Source organism: Olea europaea, chromosome 15 (assembly GCF_002742605.1).
Source record: "Olea europaea var. sylvestris chromosome 15, O_europaea_v1, whole genome shotgun sequence".
Lineage (NCBI taxonomy): Eukaryota > Viridiplantae > Streptophyta > Magnoliopsida > Lamiales > Oleaceae > Olea > Olea europaea.
Genome location: NC_036251.1, coordinates 1,953,886 through 1,980,478, shown reverse-complemented (window position 1 = coordinate 1,980,478; position 26,593 = coordinate 1,953,886). Strand labels below are relative to the sequence as shown.

Here is a 26,593-nt window from a genome sequence, read left to right as displayed (position 1 = left end):
AGAGTTGTGCGAGATGCGGTGGTGTGAGATTTTGATCTGTATGGTGTATATAGATTTCGATGGCTATGTTAATCTCGTCGCTCAACGTCGTTTACATAGCGACGATGGAGTTATCTGCAAGATTTCGAGATCTAGAACAATGCTTAGAGATCCCGATGCTGTACGAGGTGGAGTGACGAGCGGTATACAGATTCTGGTACCATTGGTGGTTGTGGTGAAATTGGGACTCCACTAGGTCCCGCAGATGGTGGTGTTTGTGGTGTGGCAGTGTTTTGTGGTTTGTAGTGTTTGTAGGTGATTTTTTGTGGTTGATGGTGTTTGTGTTAGTGATGGTGTTTGTAAGGTGGTGGCTTTGGGTGGTGTTTTGTGTGGTGACACTTTATAGTGGTGGTTGTGGTAGTGGATTTGGCGGTTGCAGTACGGTGGTGCGGCTCTCTCTGCGATGGTGGTGGTATTACTATTGGTGTTATAGTGGTGTTGATATTGATGGTGGTAGCGGTGGGTGATGTCGCTAGCGATTGTTGGTTGTGGTGCAGTAATTTGGAGTGGTGGGATGGGGTAAGGGTGCTATTGGTGTTGTAGTGATGGTGATATCGACGGTGGTGGTAGTGGGCGATGTCGCTGGTGGTGGTTCGGTGCTTTGGAGTTGTGAGTGTTTGTGATGATTTTATCGGTTGATTGAAAGTTATGACCAATAAATTGATTAATTTGTAATCAATGTAGTGGTGGTTTTGCTCATGACGGTGGTGGTGGTGGTGGAGTTGTTGTTGGAGATAGCGTTGAGGTGATGGTCGTAAGTGATGGTGGTAGTCACAGATTGTTTGGTTGATTGTGACCAGTGAATTAGTTAACCTGTGAGCAATAAACGATATGTGACCAATGAAAAAGATAAATTGTGATCAAGAAATAACGTGTAAGCTAAATAATTAATAATTTGTGATTCTTGATCAAAAATAATATGTGACCTATAAAATTTTTGATTTGTGACAAAAAAATAAGTTGTGATCAATAATTTGATAAGTTGTGATAAAAATTAATTCGTGACTAATTAATTTTTTGATTTGTGATCGATAAACAAATTGCGACTTACAAAATTTTTGAATTGTGATCATAGAATAATTTGTGGCATAAAATTTATGATTTGTGACCAAAAATAATAAGTGAATAATTAAATTGTTAATTTGTGATCAAATTGTATAGATATGTGACATAAATATATTTAATTAATTAAATCATAAATAAATTTTAATAAAAATATGATTTTTGAAGTTTGAAACTTGTTTTCTTAATTTTGAAATATGTCATACTTAATCTCTTAGGAAATTTTTCCTTTTAATTATCACATGGAATGTGAATCAAATCGCCAACATCCCACCAATTATGCACTTTTCACCACATGAATAATTTATCTTATTTAATTATTTATTTCAAATAATATATTTGATATATATCTCACAATATGTACTGGGCAATAATAGCAAAGAAAACAAGCTGATGAGTCGACTTATTCCTGAATGGGTAACATGCCGACACAACCCATCTTCCAACTCCTCCAAAAGACTAAAAAAATCAAGAAAGAATCCAACATGAAGTTCAAACTGACTGATCATATCCTGTATTTCTTATCAAGTGACAAAGCAGGTCTACTCCGGTAAGGCCACCCCTGGCCTAAGGCCAACTAGGCGTAGGGCCTCTAATTTTTTTGGGGCCTCATAAGAAAAGTTCAGCCCACATTGATTTACAGCCAGCGCGGAAGCCTAAAAAGAAACCTATGGAGATTAACTAGGGAACCGTAGGCATCGAAGAATTCTAGGAAAGAAAAGACCACCGCCGCCACTAGAGTATGCCAAGAAGGAAGAAAATTGAGACTCCAAGGGATTGTTTGGCTATGGTTTCTAACCAGTTTTCCTTATCTTCTTTTGAGCCCAAGGATTGTTTAGTTGTTCATGTCCTGGATCTTGAAGATTGAGGACATAGTGGAGCCTGTTTCTAAGGTCAACTTTCATCTATAAAATTTTTAATCGAATTCTTGATTTTTCTTTTAATTTTTTGAATTCTTGCCCTTGATTCTCCGTTTTTTGATTCTTGAAAATATATTCTTCTTCTTGTACTATTTTTTTATTTTTATTTTTTTTTAACTTCGCTTTAGTTTAGAGCATGTTTGCTTTAGATTTTAACCTACTTATTTTGCTGAAGAAAGCTAATTTTCACTAGCAAATCTTACTTATTCAAAAAGTAATGTACTAGTGAAACTACTGTGCCAAAGACATACCTTTTTAGTTGAATTTTTATCCTGTTAGTAGCTGAGCTGAGAAGGAAAATCAGTACACAGATCAACATTGTTGACGAAAAAATAAATATTTAATCGTGTAAGTAAAATATATTTCATACTTTTACTTATTATTCTTTATTGGCTTACTTAAATTACAAAATTGAAACTATTGTACTTTACATTCTTAGATAGTGGATTATTTTTTACCCGTGACATGAAAGCCTATGGATTTTTCATTTGAATGTTTACTACGCTATATTTGGTGTTCATCTTTATTTAATTTCACAATATATTATATATTATAGAACACAAATCTATTAATCTGTCTCAGCTATAATTGTGCCAAAAGCTACATATAGAAACTTCAGACTGATTGACATATTTTGAATGGAACGAATAATTGAGACAAATTGTTTGATTAACTAGGTTTTAGTATTCACAAGTCGAAGATTCTTTTCCAGCCATTGACAAATCGTCTCTACTTGCTCATGTGATGTATTCTCTCCCTTGTAAATATTGCTACTCTTATTAAAAAAATTAAGTTTAAGGACCTTGTATACATTTAGTCGCCTAGAGCCTCAAAATTCTCAGAACCGACCCTGTACTACTGCATCAAGAGCAATAGCACGGAATGAGAGAGACTCCTTGCAACACAAGTAAGAAAAAAGAATTGGAGCATTCCATCAAATAGGATGACCTACTCCTTTCGAGATCCACCCTACAATATGGGGGTTCAAAAGCCAAAATAAATTATTTTAACCCTTATAAAAAGAAAACGGATTATTGATACCCTTTCATGCTCATTTCACGTCGAGGTAATGCAAAAGGAAAAACAAAAATATTCTATTCAATTATTGTAATCAATTAGTTAACATATTGGTTAACCATACTCAGAAATTCAAAAAAAAAAATCATTGACTTATCGAATTATCTATCTAGCCATGAACAAAATTCAATAAAAGATAGAAACAAAACACATGACAATATATAATTAATGAAATTTAAAGTTTTTCCTTAAATGAAAAAAGAATCAGATTACAAAGTACATAACAATGTGTACATATTACCATAATATTGTGTATGCCCTGTTTGGAATCCATTTTTTCAAAAAACTTATTTTTAACCACTCATTCTTTTACAGGATAATGTTACGTGTAAATCCAAAAAATTTCTTATTTTTAACTACAAATTCTCGAAAAATCACTATTCCAAAATATATTTCCCCAAAATCTCATTTTAATGGAGCCTAAGCAGAGGCTATGTATTTAATAATGCCCACGGAAATCATAATCTCATTAAACCCTTCTTTGAGCCTCATTCTTTTGATAAAAATGAATTTTTAAATAGTGTATTGATAGGAAATGATGGTTACAAAATAAGGAAAAGTTTTGAATTTGCGTGTAATATTATTTTATTAAAAAATGTATGGTTGAAATAATGTCAAAACACTATTTAAGTATGAATTTTTTTTTCCAAAAATGGGAATCAAACTAGGGCTAAATGAAACTAACCCACATTCAAATTACCTTTAGTGCATGTACAAAGTTTAATTTAGTAGCTCTCTCTCTCTCTCTCTCTCTCTCTCACATTCAAATCGGTAACACAGTTCTTAAATTTTTAATTTAAATACTCGCAAACAAACTTTTAAACATTCATTGATTTTAAACTAGCACACATTCAACTGACCTTTAGTGCGTGCATGGCAAAGTTTAAATTATAATTCTTTTTTCACACATTCAAATCCGTAACACACTACTTAAATTTTTAATTTTAAATATTTGCACAGAAGCTTTTAAACATTCATTTATTTTATTTAACGTAGATTTTGATGCAGTATCATTAAAAGATTTAGCATATTTCATACAAATCCTATAAAATCAATTTACCAATTAAATCGGTATCAATGGAGAAATTTGAATGTAGTTCCAAATATATATACACACAAAATTAGGTTACATATTACCTTTTTCTATCCTTCTTCATTATATAAATGAATGTATTCCTCAACTCCAAAAATCATAACCCTTCAATCTATCAACATGAAAAACTCTGTTGTATTTCTGAGTCTTTTGGTGCTTTCCACATTCCTCTCACTTGGTAATTTTTTCGAAAATTGTGTTATCGATTTTATATTTATTTATTTATTTTTGGTTAAAGGCAATATCTGAAGCCCGCTTAACATTAGAATGCTAATAGAGTTACTTATTTTGATAGGTACGACGCAAGAAATTCCTTGCCCAAGTCGGTTTAGCTATGGTGCTCCATCGCCACAAGATTGTCTCAAAACGTGTAATAACTATTGCACATTCGTTGGATGCAATGCTGGACGGTGTATAGATAAAATATGTTGTTGTTATGCTTGTCCGGCGGGATTGAAACGATGAATCCATGCTGGTTGAAATAATAAATGCATTATTCTATATCATTTGTTTAATTAACTTTTTCTTTTTCTCCAAAATTGCAAAATCTCTATATTGCTTGCGTTTTACACTTGTACCTTTTTTTTTTTTTTGAAGATAAATATTAAGTAATTTTACCATATTCTCAAAGTTTAAAATTCTCTTAGGATGCATTTGATTACAAGCATGAAATTTGTATAGAAAGAAAATAAATTCTAGGCAATTCAATTGTCAAGAACTTATTTGCACGACAATTATCAATCAAATGTGTTTGATTGATTTAATTTTAAAAATTATACTCCTCATTTTTTATTGGTGTGTAGATGAGAGAAAGAGAGAGAGAGAGTGAATTGACTTGCTCATGTGACATATTTTCTCCCTTTTCGTAAGTATTGCTACTCTTATTAAAAAATAATAATAAGTTTAAGGGTCTCATATATATTCAGTCACCTAGGGCCTCAAAAGTCTTAGAACCGACCTTGTACTGCTGCATCAAGAGCAATAGCACGGCATGAGAGAGACTTCCTGCAACACAAGTAAGAAAAAAGAATTGGAGCATTCCATCAAATAGGACGACCTACTCATTTCAAGATCCACCCTACAATATGGGGTAAAAAAGCCAAAATAAATTATTTTAACGCATATAAAAAGAAAACGGATTCTTGACCCCTTTTCATGCTCATGTCACGTCGAAGTAATGCAAAAGAAAAAACAAAAATATCATATTCAATTTATTGTAATCGATTAGTTAACATATTTGTTAACTGTATTCTGAAACACAGAAAAATCATTGACTTATCGAATTATCTATCGAGCCATGAACAAAATTCAAAAAAAGACATAAACAAAACCACGTGACAATAATTAACGAAATTTAAAGTTTTTCCTTAAATGGAAAAAGAATCAGATTACAAAGTACATAACGGTGTGTACATATTACCATAATAGTGTATGCCCCTGTTTGGAATCAATTTTTCTAAAAACTTATTTTTAATCACATATTCTTTCACGGGATAATGTTATATGTAAATCAAAAATGTTTTTTATTTTTTAATTACACATTCTCGAAAAACCACTATTTCAAAACATATTTTCCCCAAAACCTCATTTTAGTGGAGCCTAGGCAGGGGCCATGTATTTAATGCCCACTAACCCACATTCAAATGACCTTTAGTGCGTGCATCGCAAAGTTTAATTTAGTAGGTTTTTTTTTTTTTTTTTTTTTTTTTACATTCAAATCGGTAACACAGTTCTTAAATTTTTAATTTATATAGTCGCAAACAAACTTTTAAACATTCAACGTTTGGTACATATTAATGTAAAAATAAGAATGAAAAATATAGTCGTTACGACTATATGTTTTGGAATATAAAAATACGAAAAAATGCTCATAATATACCATAACCCTTTAATATAAAATTCCTATCAAAACTAATTGACCAAATGAGAATTATAAGTCCTCAAATTTCATGTTACAATCTATTAGTGAAGTGGAGACAGCTAAAAAATTTCTATAAAATCACTACTAATATGATGTTTTAGGGAATCATTAACATCATTGCAATCAACTTCATTATATATGTCTTTTAATTCGTTGTCGCCAGTCTTCAATTGTATGGTGTATTATCTTCCCAATTTTCCTTCTATGTAGGTAAAAAAATAAAAAATAAAAAAACTTGCAAAACATTTTATTTTATAAAGAAATAACTGAAAAAAAGCTAAGGGCCTAAAGCCAATAATTAAATGTTTGAATAATTCAAGGCAAACTATCGAACATCTAAGTTGGCGTAAGGCTCAAGTTTGAGGTGCAAGCCTCACAAATGCCATTTAAGGCAGTGGCGAGCTAGGGCGGCCCATCTAAGTTGGCGTAAGGCTCAAGTTTGAGGTGCGAGCCTCACAAATGCCATTTAAGCCTTTTAAGGTGCAGGTTTTTAGGTATTTTATGATAGCCTCAAGTGAGGCACGATTCAAGGCTTAAGCTTAAATAGGTGTCTCTTTTTTTTTTTTTTTTTTTTTTTTTTTTTTTTTTTTTTTTTTTTTTTTTTTTTTTTTCTTTTTTATTATTATTATTATTTTTTTATAACTATTTGGGCCCCACAATTTAATTATTTAAATGTTGCATAAGTATACTGTATGCTCTCACTATCAGCAATTGCAAGGATTGTAATTATGCAGCTTTAACTCAGAAGCAATTTTTTAGTTATGATGCATATATATTATGTAGTTCCTATTTCCTAGTCTAGCTTCGGAAAAACCTCAATGAGTTCAAATTTACTTGAAAACTAGCATCAAATAAATTTCATTTTGTTAAAACATAGTTTCTTAATTTTCGGGAGTTGATTTTTAATGCCATATTATATTGCTTAACATGCCTATCTCAGATCCGGCATCCTTATTTCACCTATATATTGATTATGGCCGATATGCAGAAGCTATTAACTAAACGACATTGAATCCTTAGCATCAGTAAGTTCTTTCTTCTCATCAGCTTGCCTAGAAGTTCTGGTAGTACTGTCAAAAGCTAAGAGTCTATGTTTGGTACACAGTATTGGAGAGCACTTCACATTATAATGAACAAGATTTTAGCTTCTCGTTCTTTCTTTGCATTGTCGAGCACAATCCAATCCTCCCTACCAAAACATTATATGGATGTGTTGCATTTGATTTCTGTATTCTTAATTCGTTGGCTGGAAACTGAAGAGCTTTACCATTGTCTACAGTGACCAGCAGATATTATTTGTCGTAAAGAACAATTTGCATTTTGGTTTCCTTGTACTACAATCAAATGACTCTGATGCCTTGAGGAATCCATCTGAACAATTTGCAGTTTGGTTTCCTTATACTACAATCGAACGACTCTGGTGCCTTGAGGAATCTATCTGAACAATTTGCAGTTTGGTTTCCTTATACTACAATTGAACGACTCTGGTGCCTTGAGGAATCCATCAGATTGGGCCATAGGATTGAACATTCTGAAAAGCTGAAAAAATTGTTGCTCGGCGTGCCAGTGAACCATCTCAATCTGGTATATTACTTCTCTCGACTATTTCCCCTCCAACCAACCAAATTGGCTGCCAAATAATGATACTAACCATCATTCTTGTTTTTGCTTTCCTTCTGATTTTCAGCTGAAAGTGGATTCAGATGATGTTAGGTCTTCTCCAGCCCTCAAAACCACATTGTAGCAATCTTTGAAGCTATGGGAGATTCTAGATTCTTCCATTTTTTCCCCATCTTTGAGCCTCACAATATAATCAATTTCGTCTGCCTTGAACTGCTACTTTGCCCAGAGTTTGTTCAACAATTTTGCTTGGCAGGAAATTGTCTGGATTAACTGTTTGTGGAGGGTAGATGTGGCTCAAAATTCATCCAGGTTAAGTTCTCAGCTGTCATCTCAAATATTGTACATAATAATATTCAGTTTTTGTTGTATTGTGTCAAAATTAATTGATCAGGAAGTTTGGTTCATAATTTTAGTTTTATAAGTAGAACCTTCTTTTCTTGACATAGAGCCACCGATAATTTTGTTTTTGAGAGCTTGTAGATTGAGATGAGACGTGTGTACTTGGGAATGATTGTAGATTGAGCTCAACTGGATTGTCGGCTTGGATTTATAAGTTCTATTCTTAGTACAGCTGTCTAATATTAGATGCTTTTCGAGTCAATAATTATACCTCTATGTGTTTGGCCAAGTACAATTCCATGACGTGTTCATCAGTGGAGAAATCTGTACTTGTAGCATGGTTCTTGGCCAAATGATTTTTCTGTTGAGATCTTGCAGTTGGATTAGTTCTGGCTTCTTAAATCATTGATAAAATTGCAGTGGAGGTCCCAATCTGTTTTTGTGTAATATCTTTGTTTTCTAGAATTAAATGGAATTTTTTAGTCCCCGAACACGTGATTTTGAAGGATAGTTTTTATTCAAATAATCATTAAAATAGCTCGAGTGATACACGTTTTTTTATTAGATGATATAAGTGGAAAAAAATACACACACACGTGCAAAAATATGGGAACGTTGACGTGTTTTTCTCATATGAAAGCTTTGAACAAAATTTGGTCATTGTGTTCTTGATGAAGCACTAGTCAAAATTGAAGACTTTTGAGAAAATATTATTAAAATCTATCAAATGCATGAGGTAACAGGGGAGACTCTATATTCCATCCTTGGAAAAAATTTAGTATGAAAATAGGCCCTTGTTTGATTTAGTTAAAATCAATTTTTTTAACAAATTTTGATTAAAATTGATAAAATATATGATTTAAAAGTTAATAAAAGTTTTGAATCCTATGAAATGAGTGATTAAAAATAAATTTTAGAAAATAAGGGCAAAATAGGGCTAAGTGTGGGTTAGCCTTCCAAATTAGAGTTACCTTTTTTTAATTAGGGACGGTAAACTTCAATTACTTTTTGTCCTTTAAGAATTGAGATGGAGTAAGTATTAGTTTCATTTTGTTACATACCAGAGTTAACTTTTAATTTACCTTTCTCGCAAATTACTTTTTGTCCTTTGAGAATTGAGACGGAGTAAGTAATAGTTCAGTTAGTTACATGTCAGAGTTAACTTTTAATTTACCTTTCTCGCAAATTACTTTTTGTCCTTTGAGAATTGAGACGGAGTAAGTAATAGTTCAGTTAGTTACATGTCAGAGTTAACTTTTAATTTACCTTTCTCGCAAATTGGCTACGTAAGTCACAATTTTAGTTCAATATCAAGTTTGATATCATCCAATTATTGTTTATTTACATTTTCTTTGACACCAACCTAATGATACCTAATCAAGATTATGACCAATGAAAGAGAATAAGATATTGTTTATAATAATACACATCCCAAAAACAATAATGAAAAAAAATTTAATATTCAAATTTGATTTTACAAGATTTTTGACATTTTTGATCAATTTATAATTATACCTGTTAAATTTAACGTTCAAGTCCAATAAATATAAAGTAAATTTGCGGAAAAAATTCAAAAGCACAAACAAAATCAACCTATAAAATTTGTAAGAAGTTCTTCGAGCAAATTTAGATTTCCTTAATGAATGTTGATGTTCAATTTATTGTTACATCTACTCAATTTGATGAGCAATAAATAAAAGTAACTTATTGTGAAGAAAGTTAAGTAACCAACAACCTGCTTATGATTAATCATAATTACCCAGTAATGAACAATACAAAGCACAATCAACCGTAGAGGTTGAGGAAAAGTCAAGGCGAGCAGGCGGACTCTTTCAAGCACCTATGTGTTTGATTTCAAATGCTATACGTAAAAAAGAAACGAAGAAAGAAAAGGAGTGAAAATTACTCCTCACATAATTTTCATCCTTTTCTCCTAACTTCCTAAATCCTGATCGTTGGATTACTTCATCCCACAAGGATAAAGAAACCCAACAAGAACCCACCTTCAAATTTGGGAAATAGTGCAGTTCAATCTTCTCTTGCGTAAGTACTCAGAGATTTTTTTTATGGGGTTTTGTTTTTTGAAGATTTAGAGGTATAGAGGTTTAATTTTTTGTGGAATTTATTCGACGTATGATATTGAGTTTCATTATTTATTTATTTTAAATTTTTTTTTTTTTTTTAAAGTGTAAAGATTTATTCTTTTCCGAAAGCATAGGAAGTGATCCTTTTTTTTAAAGTGTCAAGCTTTACTCTTTTTCGGATTTTCGTAGTTCAGTTTTCTTTTTCTTTTTTGTTTGATTATATACATGGGTAGCGTGCGTCTATTATGTGTATACATACATGTAAGTATATACTTTTTCTGCTTTGAGAAGATGATAAAGAAATGAAAACGGTAATTTCCAAATATTTGTGGGCAAAAAGAACTTCAAATTTGCAGATTTTAAATTTCTTTGGGTATCCTGGAGTTGGAAGAAATTTTATAAGAAATTCTATTACATTTTTTTTTTCCTCTTTAAATGCTCCGTTGTTCTACATTTCTTGATTTATTTGAGGTGTTCTAGAGTTTCATCTGGTGAAAGAAAGAGATCAATTACTGTTGAATTTACATTTATGTACATGGTAATCACTATTAAATTGCCCAGAAACAAAAAAGAGAAGGTTTCCATTTAGTTTCAAGTTTGGATAATTATTGTTGATTGAAAATTAGTCAAGATTATGTGTGATCAGATACGTGTCTGTTCTGATTTATAATTCAGAGAACTTTGAACTTTGAACTGTGCTGATTTCATTAGGGCTCCTTTTTTTTTTTTTTTTTTTTTTAAGTTATTTATTTTTGCTAGATAATGACCTTTTTTGGATATTTAACTCCTGAGTTTTTCCAATATTATTTGTCAGTTGTGACCTAAAAGTCATTAGGTTTTGCATAGTCTGTATTTAGACTATGATTACAATGTGGAGAACCAATAAATTCATCGTTCTTTCTTTGTATTTAATTGATGAAATTGATTCCTCGCATGTAGCTTCAGACAATACAGTGATTAGACCTTTTCCATATGGCTCTAGTTGATACATGATGCTGGCAGAAAGAGCTCATTAGCGTATTTTCAGCATTTTCAGTTCAGATACATCCAGTCGGTTGTGTTTAATAAGATGTCCATGGTGCAAGTCCCTTGCATAGTAGCTGTAGAATGACCCCTAAAAGAAGTTTCCAATGAATTCTTTTCTTTCTAGCTGAAATCCGGCTCAGATGAAAAGTAAGCAAACTGGCGTTCCAGAGAAAGTAGCTTAAAATCAGTGTTCAAAGTAATTGTGTTCTTATAATACAAAATGATTATGTTTTTGTGTGTTCATAAATGTGCACAATCACAGTACATATTCTGCTGAGATTTAAGTATATGGTGTGAAGCATTTTGAAATTTCTGTATCCGAGTATATGATGCATCTTCTTCAGTTTCATAATTTATGAACTTATCAATATTCTTATTTTGCCTGAATGATTTTATATATGGCTTGTATATCAGTCTTGCTTAATAGTAATGTATATATATCCTGTTTCATTTTGACAGACATCTGGTGTCTCGACCAAGATGTCTGATTCAGCTAAGGAGTCCGAGGGAAAACGTGTTAACAGTGGGGGTCAGGTGAGGGAAGACAGCGAGTATGTGAGATTGGTCATACCAAATGAACTAAGGATATCTGAACCCGATACTCTGGAATCTCAATCACAAGCAAGAAAAAGTTCTCTTACATGGTGGATCAAGGCCATAACATGGTGTTCAATCACTATAATTGTTGTTCTTATTTTTTTTAAATGGGGGGTTCCATTTATTCTAGAGAAGGTATTTTATTTCTTGTTTTTACTATTTAGTTACTTCTCTTTTGCCTTCATAATTTCTTCTTCTTAACCTTTCCCAAAAATGGACATATTTTAGCTACTTTTTGATAATGTGAAAATATTGGTCTGCAATGGGAACTTGAATCTAAGTTTCTTAATCAGGATCATCTAAGGTTGCTGGTTGGTTGGGGGCACGATGAAGGGGGTTGTAACAAATGATATTGGGATTCTGATTATCTAAAATTTTTGCTGTGATGTTTTTAAATGATAATTAGATGCCATAATACCAAGAAACGTGAGTAGATAACAACTAATTGTTAACAAAAGCTAGGAAATCCTAAGTCAAGACGGCATTACAATAATATGTTTGTTCCTAAAAAGGCATGTCTCTACATAACATTGACATTCATCGTCATGTAGGATTTTGTGACCTTGATTTACAAAATTAAAATCATATGACCTCTTATTTTAATGATTGTGGTTAGGTTCTTTTCCCAATTCTTCAATGGGAAGCAACTGCATTTGGTCGGCCTGTGCTTGCACTCGTACTTGTAGCTTCTTTGGCATTTTTCCCCGTGTTTCTAATTCCTTCTGGTCCTTCCATGTGGCTAGCGGGGATGGTTTTTGGTTATGGCCTGGGGTTTGTCATAATCATGGTTGGAACAACTATTGGAATGATCCTGCCATACTCAATTGGTTTACTCTTTCGTGATCGAATTCATGTAAGAAACGAGCAACTTTGGTTCATGATATTGTATAATCTATTGTTCTATTTTTTATATTCTGCGACTTCCTATATAGTTGATGTTTGCCATGTTTTTGTTTGTTGTTTTACTTGTAACCTTTGTTTCTTAATGCACTTTGTAGCAATGGTTAAAAAGATGGCCTCAAAAGGCTGCTATGATTCGATTGGCCGGAGAAGGAAGTTGGCTCCATCAGTTTAAAGTGGTTGCACTTTTTAGGATTTCGCCATTTCCTTACACTATTTTTAATTATGCAATAGTGGTGACAAGTATGACATTCTGGCCCTATTTGTGGGGATCAGTTACCGGAATGATTCCTGAAGCCTTCATTTACATCTACAGGTCAGCTCTCTATCTCTGCTCTGCTGCCCGCCCGACACATGTGGAAGTCGCTCGCTCGCTCGCTCGCGCTCTCTCTCTCTCTCTCTCTCTCTCTCACTGTAGTTATCTTTAGTTAATGACTGAATGCATTTTTTTCCTAGTCGAGTGTGATTCTTGCAAGTCATCTTATTAGGCATGCTTGGCTAGGTTCAAAAATAAGTAGAAGTTACCTTTTTAAGTCCTAAATATGTATGTATAAATTACTTTTTCCTTACTTTTTAAGAGCATGTTTGTCTGAGCTTTATTGCTGGAGAAGCCAAACATGCTCAAACTAAAGTAACTCTTTACTTGCTATCAAAATTTCAGATTTAGTTACTTCCTTTCAATTTTGATCAATTAAAAGAACTTTCTATTTTCAAACTTACTTATTTGCTTATGAGGGAACTTTTTTAGCTTAGCCAAACCTGTTCTTATTATGTTTTGGCATTGGAACCGGAGCCCCCGATGGCTTATATTTGGAGCAGTGACTTCCTTTTCTTTGTCTTGATTTGGCTGGCCTTACTTTTGTCTCTCTGTCTGCAGTGGTCGACTCATAAGAACGTTAGCAGATGTCAAGTATGAGAACCATCACCTGACACTAGTCGAAATCATCTACAACGTCATTTCCTTTATCATTGCTATCATCACGACTGTTGCTTTCACAATCTATGCAAAGAGAACATTAAACGATCTTAAAATGGCAGTGGCCAATGGTGAAGGCTCTACACATAAAAAGAGCAATTTTGAGCTGAATAAACTTCCACTTGAAAACCCAAAACCCCGGTCCAAGTAACGTTCTAGATGCAGAACGCATTTGGTTCGTGTAATGAATTTAGCTTATACGAAACATCTATGTTTTTCGTCTTTCTTGACATAGATTAAGTTTAGTTTGAACCTTATATTGTAAATAATTGACATTCATGAGGGTTCTATTTTGTTATGGTTTTGAAGCTGACAGGAAAAATAGATGACAAATAATGTTGTTGATCTTGAGAGGAAATGGAAATGCCTTCGCCTGATGACTTGAAAATGAATGTCTTGTTTGTTTATTTTTTATAGTGATTTGGCAAATAAAATTTTATATCGAAAGGTGGCACTAATTCAGAATAAATCAACAAACCACGACGACTCTCCTCTCACTATATCCGGTGAGTTCGACTCTTCTATGCAATATTGACCGAGTCGAAAGAGAATAGTTCATAACAGGCAACTTCAATCTCACAAAATTTAAAATCACCTACGTTATCCATTTCGATTCATTGAATACAATTAGAAAGAGGGGGCAAGAAAGAAAATAAAAGTACACAATTTAACAAGAATAAAATAGTGGAGGACCTGCGTTTACACAGAAACCATCAGTTGCAGCATTCGATTCACTAAAATTCCATACTTTTACCCTGCAACACCACCTTTATCATCCCATTTACAGTAGAGATACAATGTAAAAGCAACTAACGTGGCCTTCCAGATTAACTTGAGCCATCAACCAAAGACGGTAAGCTGCTTTTTCCAGAGTTTACCCTGACAGGAGAAAAATAATTGTGCTAGGGCAGATGAATAACAATGGGGCTTACTTAAATTCAGCAAAACCTGTGAGTAGCTTTCATTTCTCTGTCACATCCATAACTGGAAATTTTCTTGAGCACGCCTTAGTTTAAAGAGAAACGACTATGGAATAATCTGAAGGGCTTCATTCTTGAAAAAAGCTTGCGAAATGGCAATGAAATTAATGATGCGCTGAATGCTGGGGTTTTGGTGGTACATATAACGTATCACCACACTCAATTGGAGTCTGTGTTAAAGGATTCCATCGGTCAAATACTATTCGGCCCCCTCGGCCAATCCTTCCACGGTAATGAAACGAGCGTGCAGATGTGCCATTTGGGGTTGACAAATCTGATGGAGGTATAATGCCTGAAGCTGCTAGTTTATCTGGATCTAGTGGTTTAGTGAACAACAAGACTGGTTCATTTGGATCCTGCATAAACCGTAAAACTTGTGTTACATGTCTGTGAAAAGGATATTGCAGAAATGGAATGTGCATCCAACAAACTATATGCCAATCCTCTAGGTGCACCAGCCAAAATTGTCAACTTTTCAGATGTATTTTCATGTCTTCTCCGGGCATAATATAGACAAAATAAAAAAGGGAAAGGGGTAAATTAGAATGAGCTCAAGACAAGTACCAGTTTACGAAGCCAACTATGTGGAACATGACGCCGTCTGGCCTCTCGTCTCATGCTTCCTGAAGAAGCCATCGCCTGCTTTGTTTCTGCGAAAGGTGGGTTTTGTGCCAAAGCAGGTCGAGGGGTTGGGCGGCTATTTGCCACGTCATCAGAATCGACAAACTCATCTTCGCTTGAAACAAGCTTGCTGGGGAAGGAAGGCAGTCCAGGAAGTGCCAAGCTATCTTCTAGGAGCTCAGTTTCATGCTGGAAAATCCACAGAAATTCAATTACCATCAATCCTTGAAAGTATCTATTGCAGCTCATTGCCCGAGAGAATATGAACATCCAACAAAACAGCACTCCACAGATTATACCATTTGAAGTTTTGTTTTAATGAGACAGGAAAAAGCAACATCATCATAAATTGGTATGGTATGAAAAGAAATTCCTAAATGTGCTTTCATAGGGGAAAGCATGTTCACTGTAATCTCAGAGGGAGCAGAAGCTGGATCGTTCTTGTAACCAGGAGCAACTAAGAAAATATGCAGATGACTAAGAAATCTCCCTAATGGAGACTAAGAAATCTCCCTAATGGAGACCCACTATTGGTGACGATGATGTCATAAAAGGAATATCATACAGGCATGGACCAGAGAATCACCACTATGAGTCTGAGAAGATACATTGAGCAGAGAGTATTTGATCTCCAATCGAGCATGGAGCTAAGATGGAACCCATGACAAAGTCCAGGAGGACAGAAGTGTGAGGGGAGCAAATTTGAGAGATTTGAGGCACTTGTAGTTCTCTATAAACTATGAGAAATGGGAGAATAGAAAACCAGAAGCGAAAAGATGTAGCTCCAGATTTATCAACTATTACATGTTGTGATGATAAAACTAATCACTTGGAATGTCAGGGTAAAGAGTCTAATGGGAAAATTCACGTTTTCTTTCCGCGGATGCGAATCTGGATAACGAGGAATCTATGAAGTTGCTTTCTTTGTTTTATTTCCGTGATTTATGTGAATTATTGTTTTATTTTGCAAGACAAGTGAAGAAATCACATCACATTATGCTTGTCTGCAAATGCCAGCATCATTTTGGCTTTTTATGGGCTGTAGTAAAAGTGGTTACATAAAAGAAGGCAAATTCAGAATTACTAATATTAATAGCACAGAATAAAGTGCATACCTTGTACTTCATCTGAATTCTTTGAAGGCTAACCTCACTCTCCACAAGGTCTCGTTTTTTCTCTTCCCTCTACACAAAACAATGATAAGGAAAGAACAGTAATCGTCATTGCAAAAGCTCCCACAATGTGCAACATAAAAGCTTAGTGGAAATTTTGAACGCTTCAAATCATAAGAGCAAATACCTTGATCAGAGCCTCAATAATGGTTTTCGCCTGATCGAGGTTGCGCCTCACCTAAATATGGGAATCGAAAACAAAAGTAAACTAAGCGTGTTAATCAAAATTAGACAAATGAATCATAGACGGGAGCAGAAACGAAAACATAATGTGATTGTGTTCATTTCTACTTTCTAAAAGCTATAACATAATTATTAGTTAATTGTCTCAAAACTCAAGGGTCATCAGCCTGTTGGATGTCACTTCCCAAATGATTTAAGACCAGGGATGAGATACTTAAGTCAACAGTCAATATTGATCATTAAAGATCAGTGGCTCAAGATGAGAACTGAAGTTGCCGATCAACAATAACTAGCAGAAGATAATCATGTAATTATGTGAGCAAGAAAAGTTGATTCTGCAAACATGAAGATGAGCTCTATAAAGTGATGTCTGTCATCCTAGGGCGCACCTTGGCTTCACAACAACTTCTTGTCAGGGGTAAGTGAGGGGCTCTATGGAAGGCAGAAAATTACATTCTTATTAAACAAACTTAGATAACTGGACTATATGAGTATTATTTCACAAATTATATCGGAAATTACAGCTATAATACCTATTTTGCTATCAAATCCAATGTGCTTCATGGCTCAGATTAGGATCCAAATAACTTGCTTGGGGAATGCAGACTTGCAAATGGAGGTAATCTCATTCTGTCATGAAATAAATTTCTCACATATTGAACTACTTAAGCGACAAGAAGTTGCTCTTATTCCTAAAGGGAATAGAAAGCAGATGACTACATCATCAAGGCCTCTATACAAATGATAGTTCATCCGCCATAAGTCCGTAATATGATACAGCAAAACTTCCATTTCTTGAACAGAACTGTATACGCAAACATCAATCAATATAAGATGACCAGTCTGAGCATGAGGCATGACGTTACACAAGTTTTATATCAACTGATGATATGTTCAAAAACTACAATTAGGACTTGACATCGCTTGTGCCAAATTAAACCAGTAAAAGTCAAGCTAAAAGAATTATAAGTATTGATAATATGCTTCAAAATCAATTAAGCACTTAATACGAAGTCCACTACACAACATCAAGCACATAAAAACAAAGTATAAAAAAATTCAAGGGCTGGAAAAAAAATAATGATCACCTGACGAAGCTTTTCAAAGGACTGCACATTGTTTTCCCTCCTTTGCATCTATTTGTAAAACAAGTATGTAGAAAGACCGATTAATAGACATTTAAATTCCTCAATGTGTAACAAATAATTGTGCCTCTTAAAATATATACATGAAATAGCGAACAATCAAGTAACGACGTACTCTCCTAGTGTGAAGCTTATGAGCTTTCTCCCTTGGCCTGAATACATTGTACGGATTGGTATCATTGACCGGTGGGGGAGGCTGTAAAGGAAATAGCAAAATAGATATTAGCAAATGCAAGTGTGCAATTCCAGAAAACTCTAGTTATCGATCAAAATGTAAAGTCAAATTGATCCTAACCCAAATACTAAGAAGCTGGCTGCACAAAAAGAATAGTTATTACAGAACATGATATTGTAACTTGAGACAATAAGTTCCATCAGTAAAAACTAAACTGTTGAGAAAAGAAAGGACAAAATGCCAATAATTCTTCAAACTTACATCTGTAGGAAATCGATCAGAAATGAAGAGAGAAAGCTTTGGAGAATGAATGTCAATAGTTCATCGAACTTAAATCTAGCAATTCTATCAGAAAAGAAGATAAAGGTTCGGAAAATGAAAGTCAATTCACAGTATTTTATTGTTCATGAATCATACATGCAGGGGATGGAAGCAGGAATCTAGTCCTGCTTATTAATCAGGAAAGCTGTGATTCCCTTGAGCATAAAATTCCCTATAGTCATATGTATCTGGCCCAGAATTCAAGATAGTGAGACCAACAAATCAAGTGTCAAAACTACCTGCAAACGCCGAAGGATTGGTTTTTGCCACCGTTCCCGCTGGTTGGAAAAAAAAAAGAAAAACAAAAGACAAAAAACATGAGGATTCATCTCAAAAAAACCCATCTTAATGATAAGCTAAAGTTAGTTGTAAACCATGAAGCCAATGTGCAACTATACTAACAAAACACCATATGTACACTTTTTCCTCTACTTGTAAAAAATACTTGACTCATGCTGAATGTGACAAGCATGACAAGCTGCAAACTAGAAAAAAGACATTATAAGTGAAAGTAGAACATACACCCCACACCTCATCTTGTTTGTCACATCACCTCTCTGCACAAAGTTCTAAAAGGTCATTGACACTTCACAATCACTACTTTAGATCTCTTATAAGTAACACTTTTTACCTCTTGGCACCGAATTTTGCTAACATCATTTACACCCAATCACCATTATTTTATATCCAATACCTACTCTCCCCTTTTAGGCCATGTTTCCCACAGTGTTTGAACACCCAGCGGTGCAGCCATCTTTCTTTTCTGCCACTAACTTTGAATGGTAATTCAGGAACTTGATATAAATGTCTGTCCAATTTTTGATGGTTACATGAAACCTCCAGATGTGGAACGCGAGCAAACCAACATAGATAGGAAGAGTATTTTCCATTTTAAAGAGTAAAATCTAGTTAATGTCTGAACATTACTATAGAATTAATAAACAAATAATTTTCAAATTATTACCCTAACTTCCCCCGGAGCCAAATCATTTGGAGTCATTTTACTTGTATTTAATGCATACATATCCCTTAATAAGGCTAAGGATTTGGAATTATGAAAGTTCAAGTTTCTACAAAAGCTAAAGAGAATGTGTTTCATAGCAATATAGCATGGTCATTGTGCCCATCACAGCAATAATTCCTATCATACATGCCTGTTCATTAACATCAACCAACCTAACTCCACAATAAAGTTTCTGTTTCATTTTTCAGCACAAAAGCATGTTCTCAGATCACAACCAAGTACTCGCCACGAAAAAGAAGACCAGAGATAAGAGCTTAATTTACCAAAAGCATATAAAAACACTGCATATCTTGTGCAAACAGTTCTGGTAAAATTAATTCATACGAAAACATCCAAGACAAGAATATCAAATGGTGGCTGACACATACCTTTTCCTTCCAGTAACTATAGATAGATTGGAAAACCCCATATTTGATGGAAAGAGCTTGCAAGGCCTAACATGTGAATGATAAAATATTATAGCATTACTCAAAATTAATTACTTGAGAAGACTCAAAAATCTAAAGGGAACAAAAAGAAAGAAAAGTACTCATAATCACAATGCAGATCCAATATAAGTGAAATCATGATTCATGGTCCAAACTCTGAATAGTAATCTAAGAAGCATCGATACAGATACGTAATTCAAATACGATACGGGTATGCCGACATGACTATTTTAAAAAATTAGGTTACGCAGAGATGTGTGATAAAATTTATATATATATATATATAATATTAAAGCATTTTATCGTAATTATTAATTGTCCAAATTTCATTTTCTTCAATATGCATTGAAAGATTAAATAATATAGATTAATTAATCTAAAACCCTAATGGTGTATTTTCAATAAATATTATCAATATTCAATAACTTATTAAAATAATTAAATATATATATCAGACACATAATGAAAATAATAAATAATTAAAAGTATGTCCGATACTTACCGAAAGTTATATATATATATAAAATTAAGAAAATGTATCCGGTACGTATCAAAGGATATAGGATATTATCAGAGCTTGGATTTGTATCGAATACAGGTACGTAATGAGTTTACAAATATCCGTGCTTCTTAGTAAGTAATAGTCAAACAAAAGCAGGTCAAAGCAATCACCAAAGTAAGCCTCCATTTGAGAACCTTTGTCAAACAAGTGACTAGTCTCCAGTGACACCCTTAAAGTGTGATAATTCTACAGGTGTAGAATTTGAATGAGTGGGGACCAGCTCCTAAGTAATCTTCACTTTACTCTGCACTTATCAATAGCTGGTCTTCACATTACATGATAAGTTTTTGAACATGTGATGCAAACATTAAGCTTGAACTTTTAGCACGTTGTGGAGGCAGCCTTTTACACAGCTCCTAAATCTAACTTTTTGACAAATAGCATATTAAATTCTACTGATATTTTTACTTACGGGGGTGTCCCCATTTCAGAATTTAATAGATTTCTTAACATTTATAAATTCTCATGGATTGTGTGAAATTTTATAGAATTTAATAGATTTCATAAGATTTGAATGGATTTCTATTTTGTAGATTTTAAATATTTTCATGGATTTTATAGATTTCAATGGATTTTATAGATTCTGGGTAAAATTTATAAATATGCTTAACATAAGCCACAAATTTTTACTTCTTCTTTGACAACTCATTCTTACACATATGCACGTTAATAAATCACAGAAAATGATCGAGTCCTTGTTCAATTGTTTGTTAAACATTGAATATTATAACAGAGCTTCAATAAAAAATACACCCAATATTCAACAAAATGCGAGAGTGGGAGAGGACAAAAATATGTAGTGTTAAATAATCAAAGTCGTAATCAATATGAATTAGTTCAAAATGCCACAACCTTGTGAGATACAAACACAAAGATGTACACATACATGACCACAAGGCAATTAATTCCATACCCCCAGAATTCTCATTAACCATGTAGACACAAAAGAAAAAATTGTGGGATACCATCCTCACATGTCTTGGCTAGGATTTGCAGGTATATATAGAAAACACGTAGCTCTTCCCAAGAAAAAGGAATATGGTACAGAACTTGAAAGACAAAGTTGTTCCAGTATGCATACTAGAAATCGTAAATTACCATGATAATTTTCAGCACATCTACAAAATAGTAAACAATATATAGCTTTAATAAGAAAAAATAAGTTCAATAAAAAATCACACCCAATATTCAACAAAAAATAGTAATCTTTCATAAATTATCATAAATTGAAAATTTCTCCTACACGATCTTTTCACATTAGAGAAATGTGAGATAGAAAGAAGAAGAAAATCTTGTTGAAGATGTGGGGGGGGAGAGAGAGAGAGAGAGAGAGAGGGAAGCAAATATGGAGAGAAGTGAGAAATGTTGTGAAATTTTTAGGTTTGGGTTAAAATTGTTACTGATTCTTTGTACTTATATTTTTACCTTGAAATCCTTCAAAATCTATCCACTTAATGAAATCTTTTAAAATCAACTAGTTATTGAGGACATCTAAATTTCAAAACTACCTATTAAAATCTATGTTGAGGACACTTAAATTTATAAATATTTTTAAAAATCTAGATTGGGGACACCTATATTTTAATGAATTATATTTAAATCTGAATTGAAGATACTTCAATTTATATGGAGTTTTAAAATCCATCAAACTCTAGATTGAGGACACCCCCCTTAGTGAATGTGGCATCTTTAATACTAGAATTTAACAATACCCCGGATGATGGCAGAAATTTCTAAATCCAAGGTCATAAAATTGAGGTGCACATCATGGTACATAAGTTTTGAAGCAATTCTTGAATTATTCTTCAGGTTTATTTATTAGTTGACTCCTTCGACTGACTTGTTACCACGAAAAGAAGGCAAAAGCATGTGTGCTATTATAAAATTCCAGGACCCTGACTACTGGCTCAAAAAATTTAGCAGGCCTATTGTATGTTGTAACCATGGATCCATGAGGTGAAACAATTTTTCCACATCCAAAATAAATAAAATTTAGGAAAGGAAAAGTCGAAGTAACTTTCACAGCGATGGCAGATGATACTTGACTACTCGTGCAATCAAACCCCATCTCCTTGCACTGGTTAAGGAAACTGACAAGTCATACCATTAAATTTCCTCACCCATTGTCTTAAAATTGTAATTCACCAAATTTTCACCAATCTTCGTATTCTCAGGGGAAGATGAAGGTAAAAGAAGGAAATGAATTAACAAACCCACTGGAAGAGATTATGGTCATAATATACTGTCTCCAACAATGTCTTGAATCTTCCAATGTTCATTGCGGGAAAAAAGCCCAAGGCGTCATTTTCCGGGTCACTTGGAAATGAACCCAACTTTTCACCAGGATACTATTTACTTACTTACCCATGCAGTAAAGTATTTTAAACTACTATTCAGCAGCATCTATAAAAGACATCAATTTACATCTATACAATTTGATCCATCTAATTGTATACATGATATATTCAAAAACATCTTGAAACAAGAAAAGAGGAACTCAATAGTTTGAAGTGGTTCTTTCAAGCTATTGTAAATAGCGAGTCCAAAATTAACTAAAAAGTGTTTAATGTTTGATTACAAAAATGCCAGCAAAATCAAGTAACTTAATCACTAAAATCACTTCATAAATAATGAAACTTCATAGCAAAAGAAAAGTAGAACAGCACACAACTAGAAGCATATACTTAGTCACAACATTGTACAATTTTGTAAACTGCTATCAGAAGAGTAATATTTTCACCTCAACAGCAGCATCGAAGGTTAAAATCACAGGAATCGATGAGCCAAGTGTTGGAGCAACAAATCCAGCCCTTTCCCGAGCCTTGTGATCTAATACCTCCAATTTAAACAGAATTGTCTCAAGCCTGCATCCACAATCAAACAATATGAGTACAAGCAATGGAATAAAAAATTTATGAAGAAATCCAGATTTCATAAAGCGCCTCCTCTTCAATCCTTTCCCACCCCCTAGTTTGTGGGTGGGCAATATCAGCAATAATCAAATAATCCAGGATAGAGATTGTACAAAAGGCACCCTAATATACAGTAGTTGGGTAGACTTTATAGAATCAACTTTTAGAGTTTCATAAGGTTCCATTAGGAACTGAAGCAAAGTCTTAAGACTTTCCAAGAGGGACTAACATAGCTTAATAAAATTCAAAAACCCCATCTTGCAAGCAGTTCAACGCTTCTGAAACTATAGCAGCAAACTTTTTATTGATATGGATGTCAAGCATCTCAGAAAAACTTGCTCGCTTTTAAGTTAGATACTAGATTTTATCACTTCCATGTCAGAAGAGAAACAATTAAGTAACAATTTGATGTACCTTCAGTTCTAAAATTAGAACCATAAACTGATTTCCAGACAACGACTTGCATAATTGATATTGATAAAAAAAAAAAAAAAAAAGGATTTAACAATTTGTGGGTCAGCATTGGATGAAGTAAAAGGATAAAAGAAGAATATCAAAGACAATTCTAATACGCGAGGATTTATACAAGATAGAGAGAATATTACTTCTCAGAAGCAAGAGTTTTTCCTTCCTTATTGAACTCTCGAAGCCAATCTTCATCCTCATTGTCAAGATCGTACTCAACAAATTCTCCAATCTCAGCCCGGGCTGTCAATAACACGACAAAATTTAAATACATGATTGCAACAAATGTTTAACAATTAATCAGCAGCCTATTTTGAGTATGTTTTTGGTAGAGCTTTTCATAGATTATAAACAGTTGAGTCCTACATAGTATGTGGATAATAGGTGGGTAGTAGTTGTGGTCCGACGAAATGTGTGGATAAAAAATGTAGACCACTTAAATGTCTCACCTCCCCTTGCACGAAGATATGATGTTGGTTGACTGAAAGTACGAGAATAGTCTCTTTCATATGTATCCACTACCACGAACTCAGGAGTGGGTATTTCTGAAGCAATTCTTTTGCTAGGAGTTTGTTGTACCTAGGAAAATTTGATCATGGCATTAGTTAATCTACGTATATCATAATTCAAGACTGAGTAAATTCATCTGCCCAGTTGTACTACATATTTAAATGGGATGTACAAGTTTTATAACATGACTAGTAAGTAAATACTATTTGTTTCACATAGATATTTTCTGGTCTTGTGGAAGCACTATGCATGAAAACTTTTGCAGCAAGAGAACATGATAAGTGGCCTGATAAAAAAGGCTTCAGAATATAAAACAAAACTATGTTATTACAACAGCGACAATAATTTTACAGATAAAGAACCCCTCGAGCCACATCTAAACGATATTTCTTTTAGTTCTAATAAGGATAAAAAGATACAGGAAGATCAAAATTTTAAAATCAGCTCCGTACACAATTATAAAATACCTATAGTTCATTTTATTTTACTAGCATATTTACCTAAATTATACTATTCACACATCCTTCTTGTTATGGACTCTAAGTATCAATCATTTAAAATTACGAACTCTGCATTTGGACGCAAGTTGCATGAATATCAGCAAGTAGGTTGAGGCTGCCTTCTTTTTTCTGGCTTTTCTTTCAAATACATTATGAAGTAATTCGGATATTTCACTGCATTATAATAAATTAACTTGAAGAAATTTGTAAAAATTTATTTCCACCATATAGCAATACAACAGGATATAACCAAAAAATAATTAAAATCTTCATATTACACAAAAATCCAACAATAAAAGCAAAATTCAGAAAAGATCAGAAAAGACAGCCTTTTTCCCACTCAGAATTTCTATGAACAACAACATGCACCATTCTGCATCGAGTGGCCTGAAAGCTTCATTTTCTAGTGGACAGGGTGAATAGAGCGGCTAACCTCAATAAATTGGGACAAAGGTGGGAAGAGGAATCAATCTAAAACCTCCAAGACTAGGATTGGACCCTTTGATTCAGTAACATGCAAATCCATTCGAGTTCCCCCATGTGTATTTATTCAGGGCCTACCTAAATAAGTTAAGAGGAAATTATAGTAACTTCCTGGTGTTGGGACGGCTTAGTATATATTGTTTCTAGTCATTAGCGGTAAATTATAATATGTTACTGTGATAGTTGTCGAACTGAAGGATCATTCGACAATTGGATTTAATGCAAAAAGCTTGCCTTGAAAGGCATCCAAATGCATTATAGTAATTATATAACTGTATTCATTTTTGAAATGGCAATGGGGCAAGAAATTGCTCTTTTTAAAATATGTATATACGAAGCAAATAAATGTTATACTTCAAATACCATGTGTATAATTAGAAAGGAAAGAAACATCGATATAATCAATTTGAAGTAAATTTTGTATTGTCCTCTGAGTAAATACCTCACCTCATTATCGGCCTCTGAGGCAATTCGGAGCATCTGAGAGTTACGAGTAGAAGTCGGGACCTCATCATCCTCGAATTCCTTAACAGATTTTACAATGGGCAGCTTCTTGTGGATGTCAAGAGGTCGAGGCCTAAATGATAGCCTACTCATAGCATCAGCTCATGCCCCAATTCAGTAACTACTCTTTCCCAGTTTGCAATCGTTAGTCCTCAGTCTACAATATAGCATTTGAATATTAAAGCCTCAACAAATTAATAAAAGAAAAATTGAATATAGTTGGCAATATTCAGCAATTCATAGGCAAACAGAATAAGTGCAATAGGAGTATTGGATGTGTATTTTGTTGTTATAAAAAACCGAATGATTATTTTAATTTAAGTTGAAGATTCGCGCCTGAAGGTTCTCCAAACCCTAGAATTAAAAGTAAAAGCGCACTTGTGTACAAAAATCAAATAAGAATCACGGGAATACCAGCAAAAGAGAAACCCAATTGTGTGATACGCGGTGTTGATGAATAATTGCTTAGGGAGAGAATGAGGGGGCGAGAGAGAAATTTAGGTTTTCAGTCCTGCAGAATTGGGGATGCGGTGGATGATGGAAATGGGGGAAACTCGGACAGCTCCAAACCCGGGTAAGGAATGGACTCGGTGGACCCGATTCTGGGTCATGATCCAAGAGCTTTGGTAGGCCTAAGTTCATTTTGTGGAAGATCAAATTTAATTTTGAGGAAATTAGCTAGGGGTGAGCGTTTGGGCTACGAAGTCGAACAAATCGATTGATTTTTCGTGCTATTTGGTTAGCTATCAAGTATTTTGAAAAGGGTTTTTTGTCGCGTTGGTCCATTCTCTTCCCCTCATCTCTCATACTAGAGGCGGATCCAAGACGAAAGTCTAGTAGGGATAAAACCAAAAAACCTAGAAAAAAATTTGAATCCCTAAAAAAATTTGAAAAAATCTGAAAATCGAGTGGAGCGGTCAACCCTGCTAGGCCTCAAGTAAGTCCCCCCTG

The 26,593-nt window shown here is 33.8% G+C and overlaps 2 protein-coding genes across 3 annotated transcripts; one reads left to right on the top strand and one right to left on the bottom strand.

Moving 5' to 3' along the window:
• The first annotated feature begins 9,866 nt into the window (after positions 1 to 9,866).
• LOC111409794 (uncharacterized protein HI_0703) lies at positions 9,867 to 14,045 on the top strand. 2 transcript variants are annotated; one of them, XM_023039831.1, is made up of 6 exons: positions 9,867 to 10,117; positions 11,098 to 11,331; positions 11,644 to 11,916; positions 12,398 to 12,634; positions 12,780 to 12,997; positions 13,559 to 13,966. In XM_023039831.1, exons 3-6 carry the CDS (start codon positions 11,665 to 11,667, stop codon positions 13,806 to 13,808), a joined length of 957 nt encoding a protein of 318 aa, XP_022895599.1. In that variant the 5' UTR covers positions 9,867 to 10,117; positions 11,098 to 11,331; positions 11,644 to 11,664; the 3' UTR covers positions 13,809 to 13,966. The 2 variants fall into 2 exon arrangements, with proteins under 2 accessions (XP_022895599.1, XP_022895600.1); XM_023039832.1 differs by lacking the exon at positions 11,098 to 11,331 and having other exon boundaries at positions 9,870 to 10,117; positions 13,559 to 14,045.
• A 181-nt stretch (positions 14,046 to 14,226) lies between these two features.
• Positions 14,227 to 26,291, bottom strand: LOC111409793 (enhancer of polycomb-like protein 1). Its single transcript, XM_023039830.1, has 13 exons — positions 26,057 to 26,291; positions 25,586 to 25,799; positions 24,095 to 24,224; positions 23,786 to 23,888; positions 23,009 to 23,132; positions 19,647 to 19,712; positions 18,494 to 18,532; positions 17,874 to 17,954; positions 17,702 to 17,749; positions 16,558 to 16,608; positions 16,374 to 16,442; positions 15,202 to 15,447; positions 14,227 to 14,993 (listed from the first exon to the last, which is right to left on the bottom strand). Exons 2-13 carry the CDS (start codon positions 25,733 to 25,735, stop codon positions 14,742 to 14,744), a joined length of 1,359 nt encoding a protein of 452 aa, XP_022895598.1. The 5' UTR covers positions 25,736 to 25,799; positions 26,057 to 26,291; the 3' UTR covers positions 14,227 to 14,741.
• Between the last annotated feature and the right edge of the window lie 302 nt (positions 26,292 to 26,593).

Excerpts from the sequence above, each read along its gene's own strand:
- LOC111409793 (XM_023039830.1), bottom strand. The coding sequence starts at position 25,735 with ATGAGTAGGCTATCATTTAGGCCTCGACCTCTTGACATCCACAAGAAG. Across the intron at positions 18,533-19,646 it reads ATAGTTACTGGAAGGAAAAG|CGGGAACGGTGGCAAAAACC; the intron begins GTATGTGTCAGC and ends TTTTCCAACCAG. Across the intron at positions 17,750-17,873 it reads ATAAGCTTCACACTAGGAGA|ATGCAAAGGAGGGAAAACAA; the intron begins GTACGTCGTTAC and ends TTTTACAAATAG.
- LOC111409794 (XM_023039832.1), top strand. The coding sequence starts at position 11,665 with ATGTCTGATTCAGCTAAGGAGTCCGAGGGAAAACGTGTTAACAGTGGG. Across the intron at positions 12,635-12,779 it reads TCTTTCGTGATCGAATTCAT|CAATGGTTAAAAAGATGGCC; the intron begins GTAAGAAACGAG and ends TGCACTTTGTAG. Across the intron at positions 12,998-13,558 it reads GCCTTCATTTACATCTACAG|TGGTCGACTCATAAGAACGT; the intron begins GTCAGCTCTCTA and ends CTCTGTCTGCAG.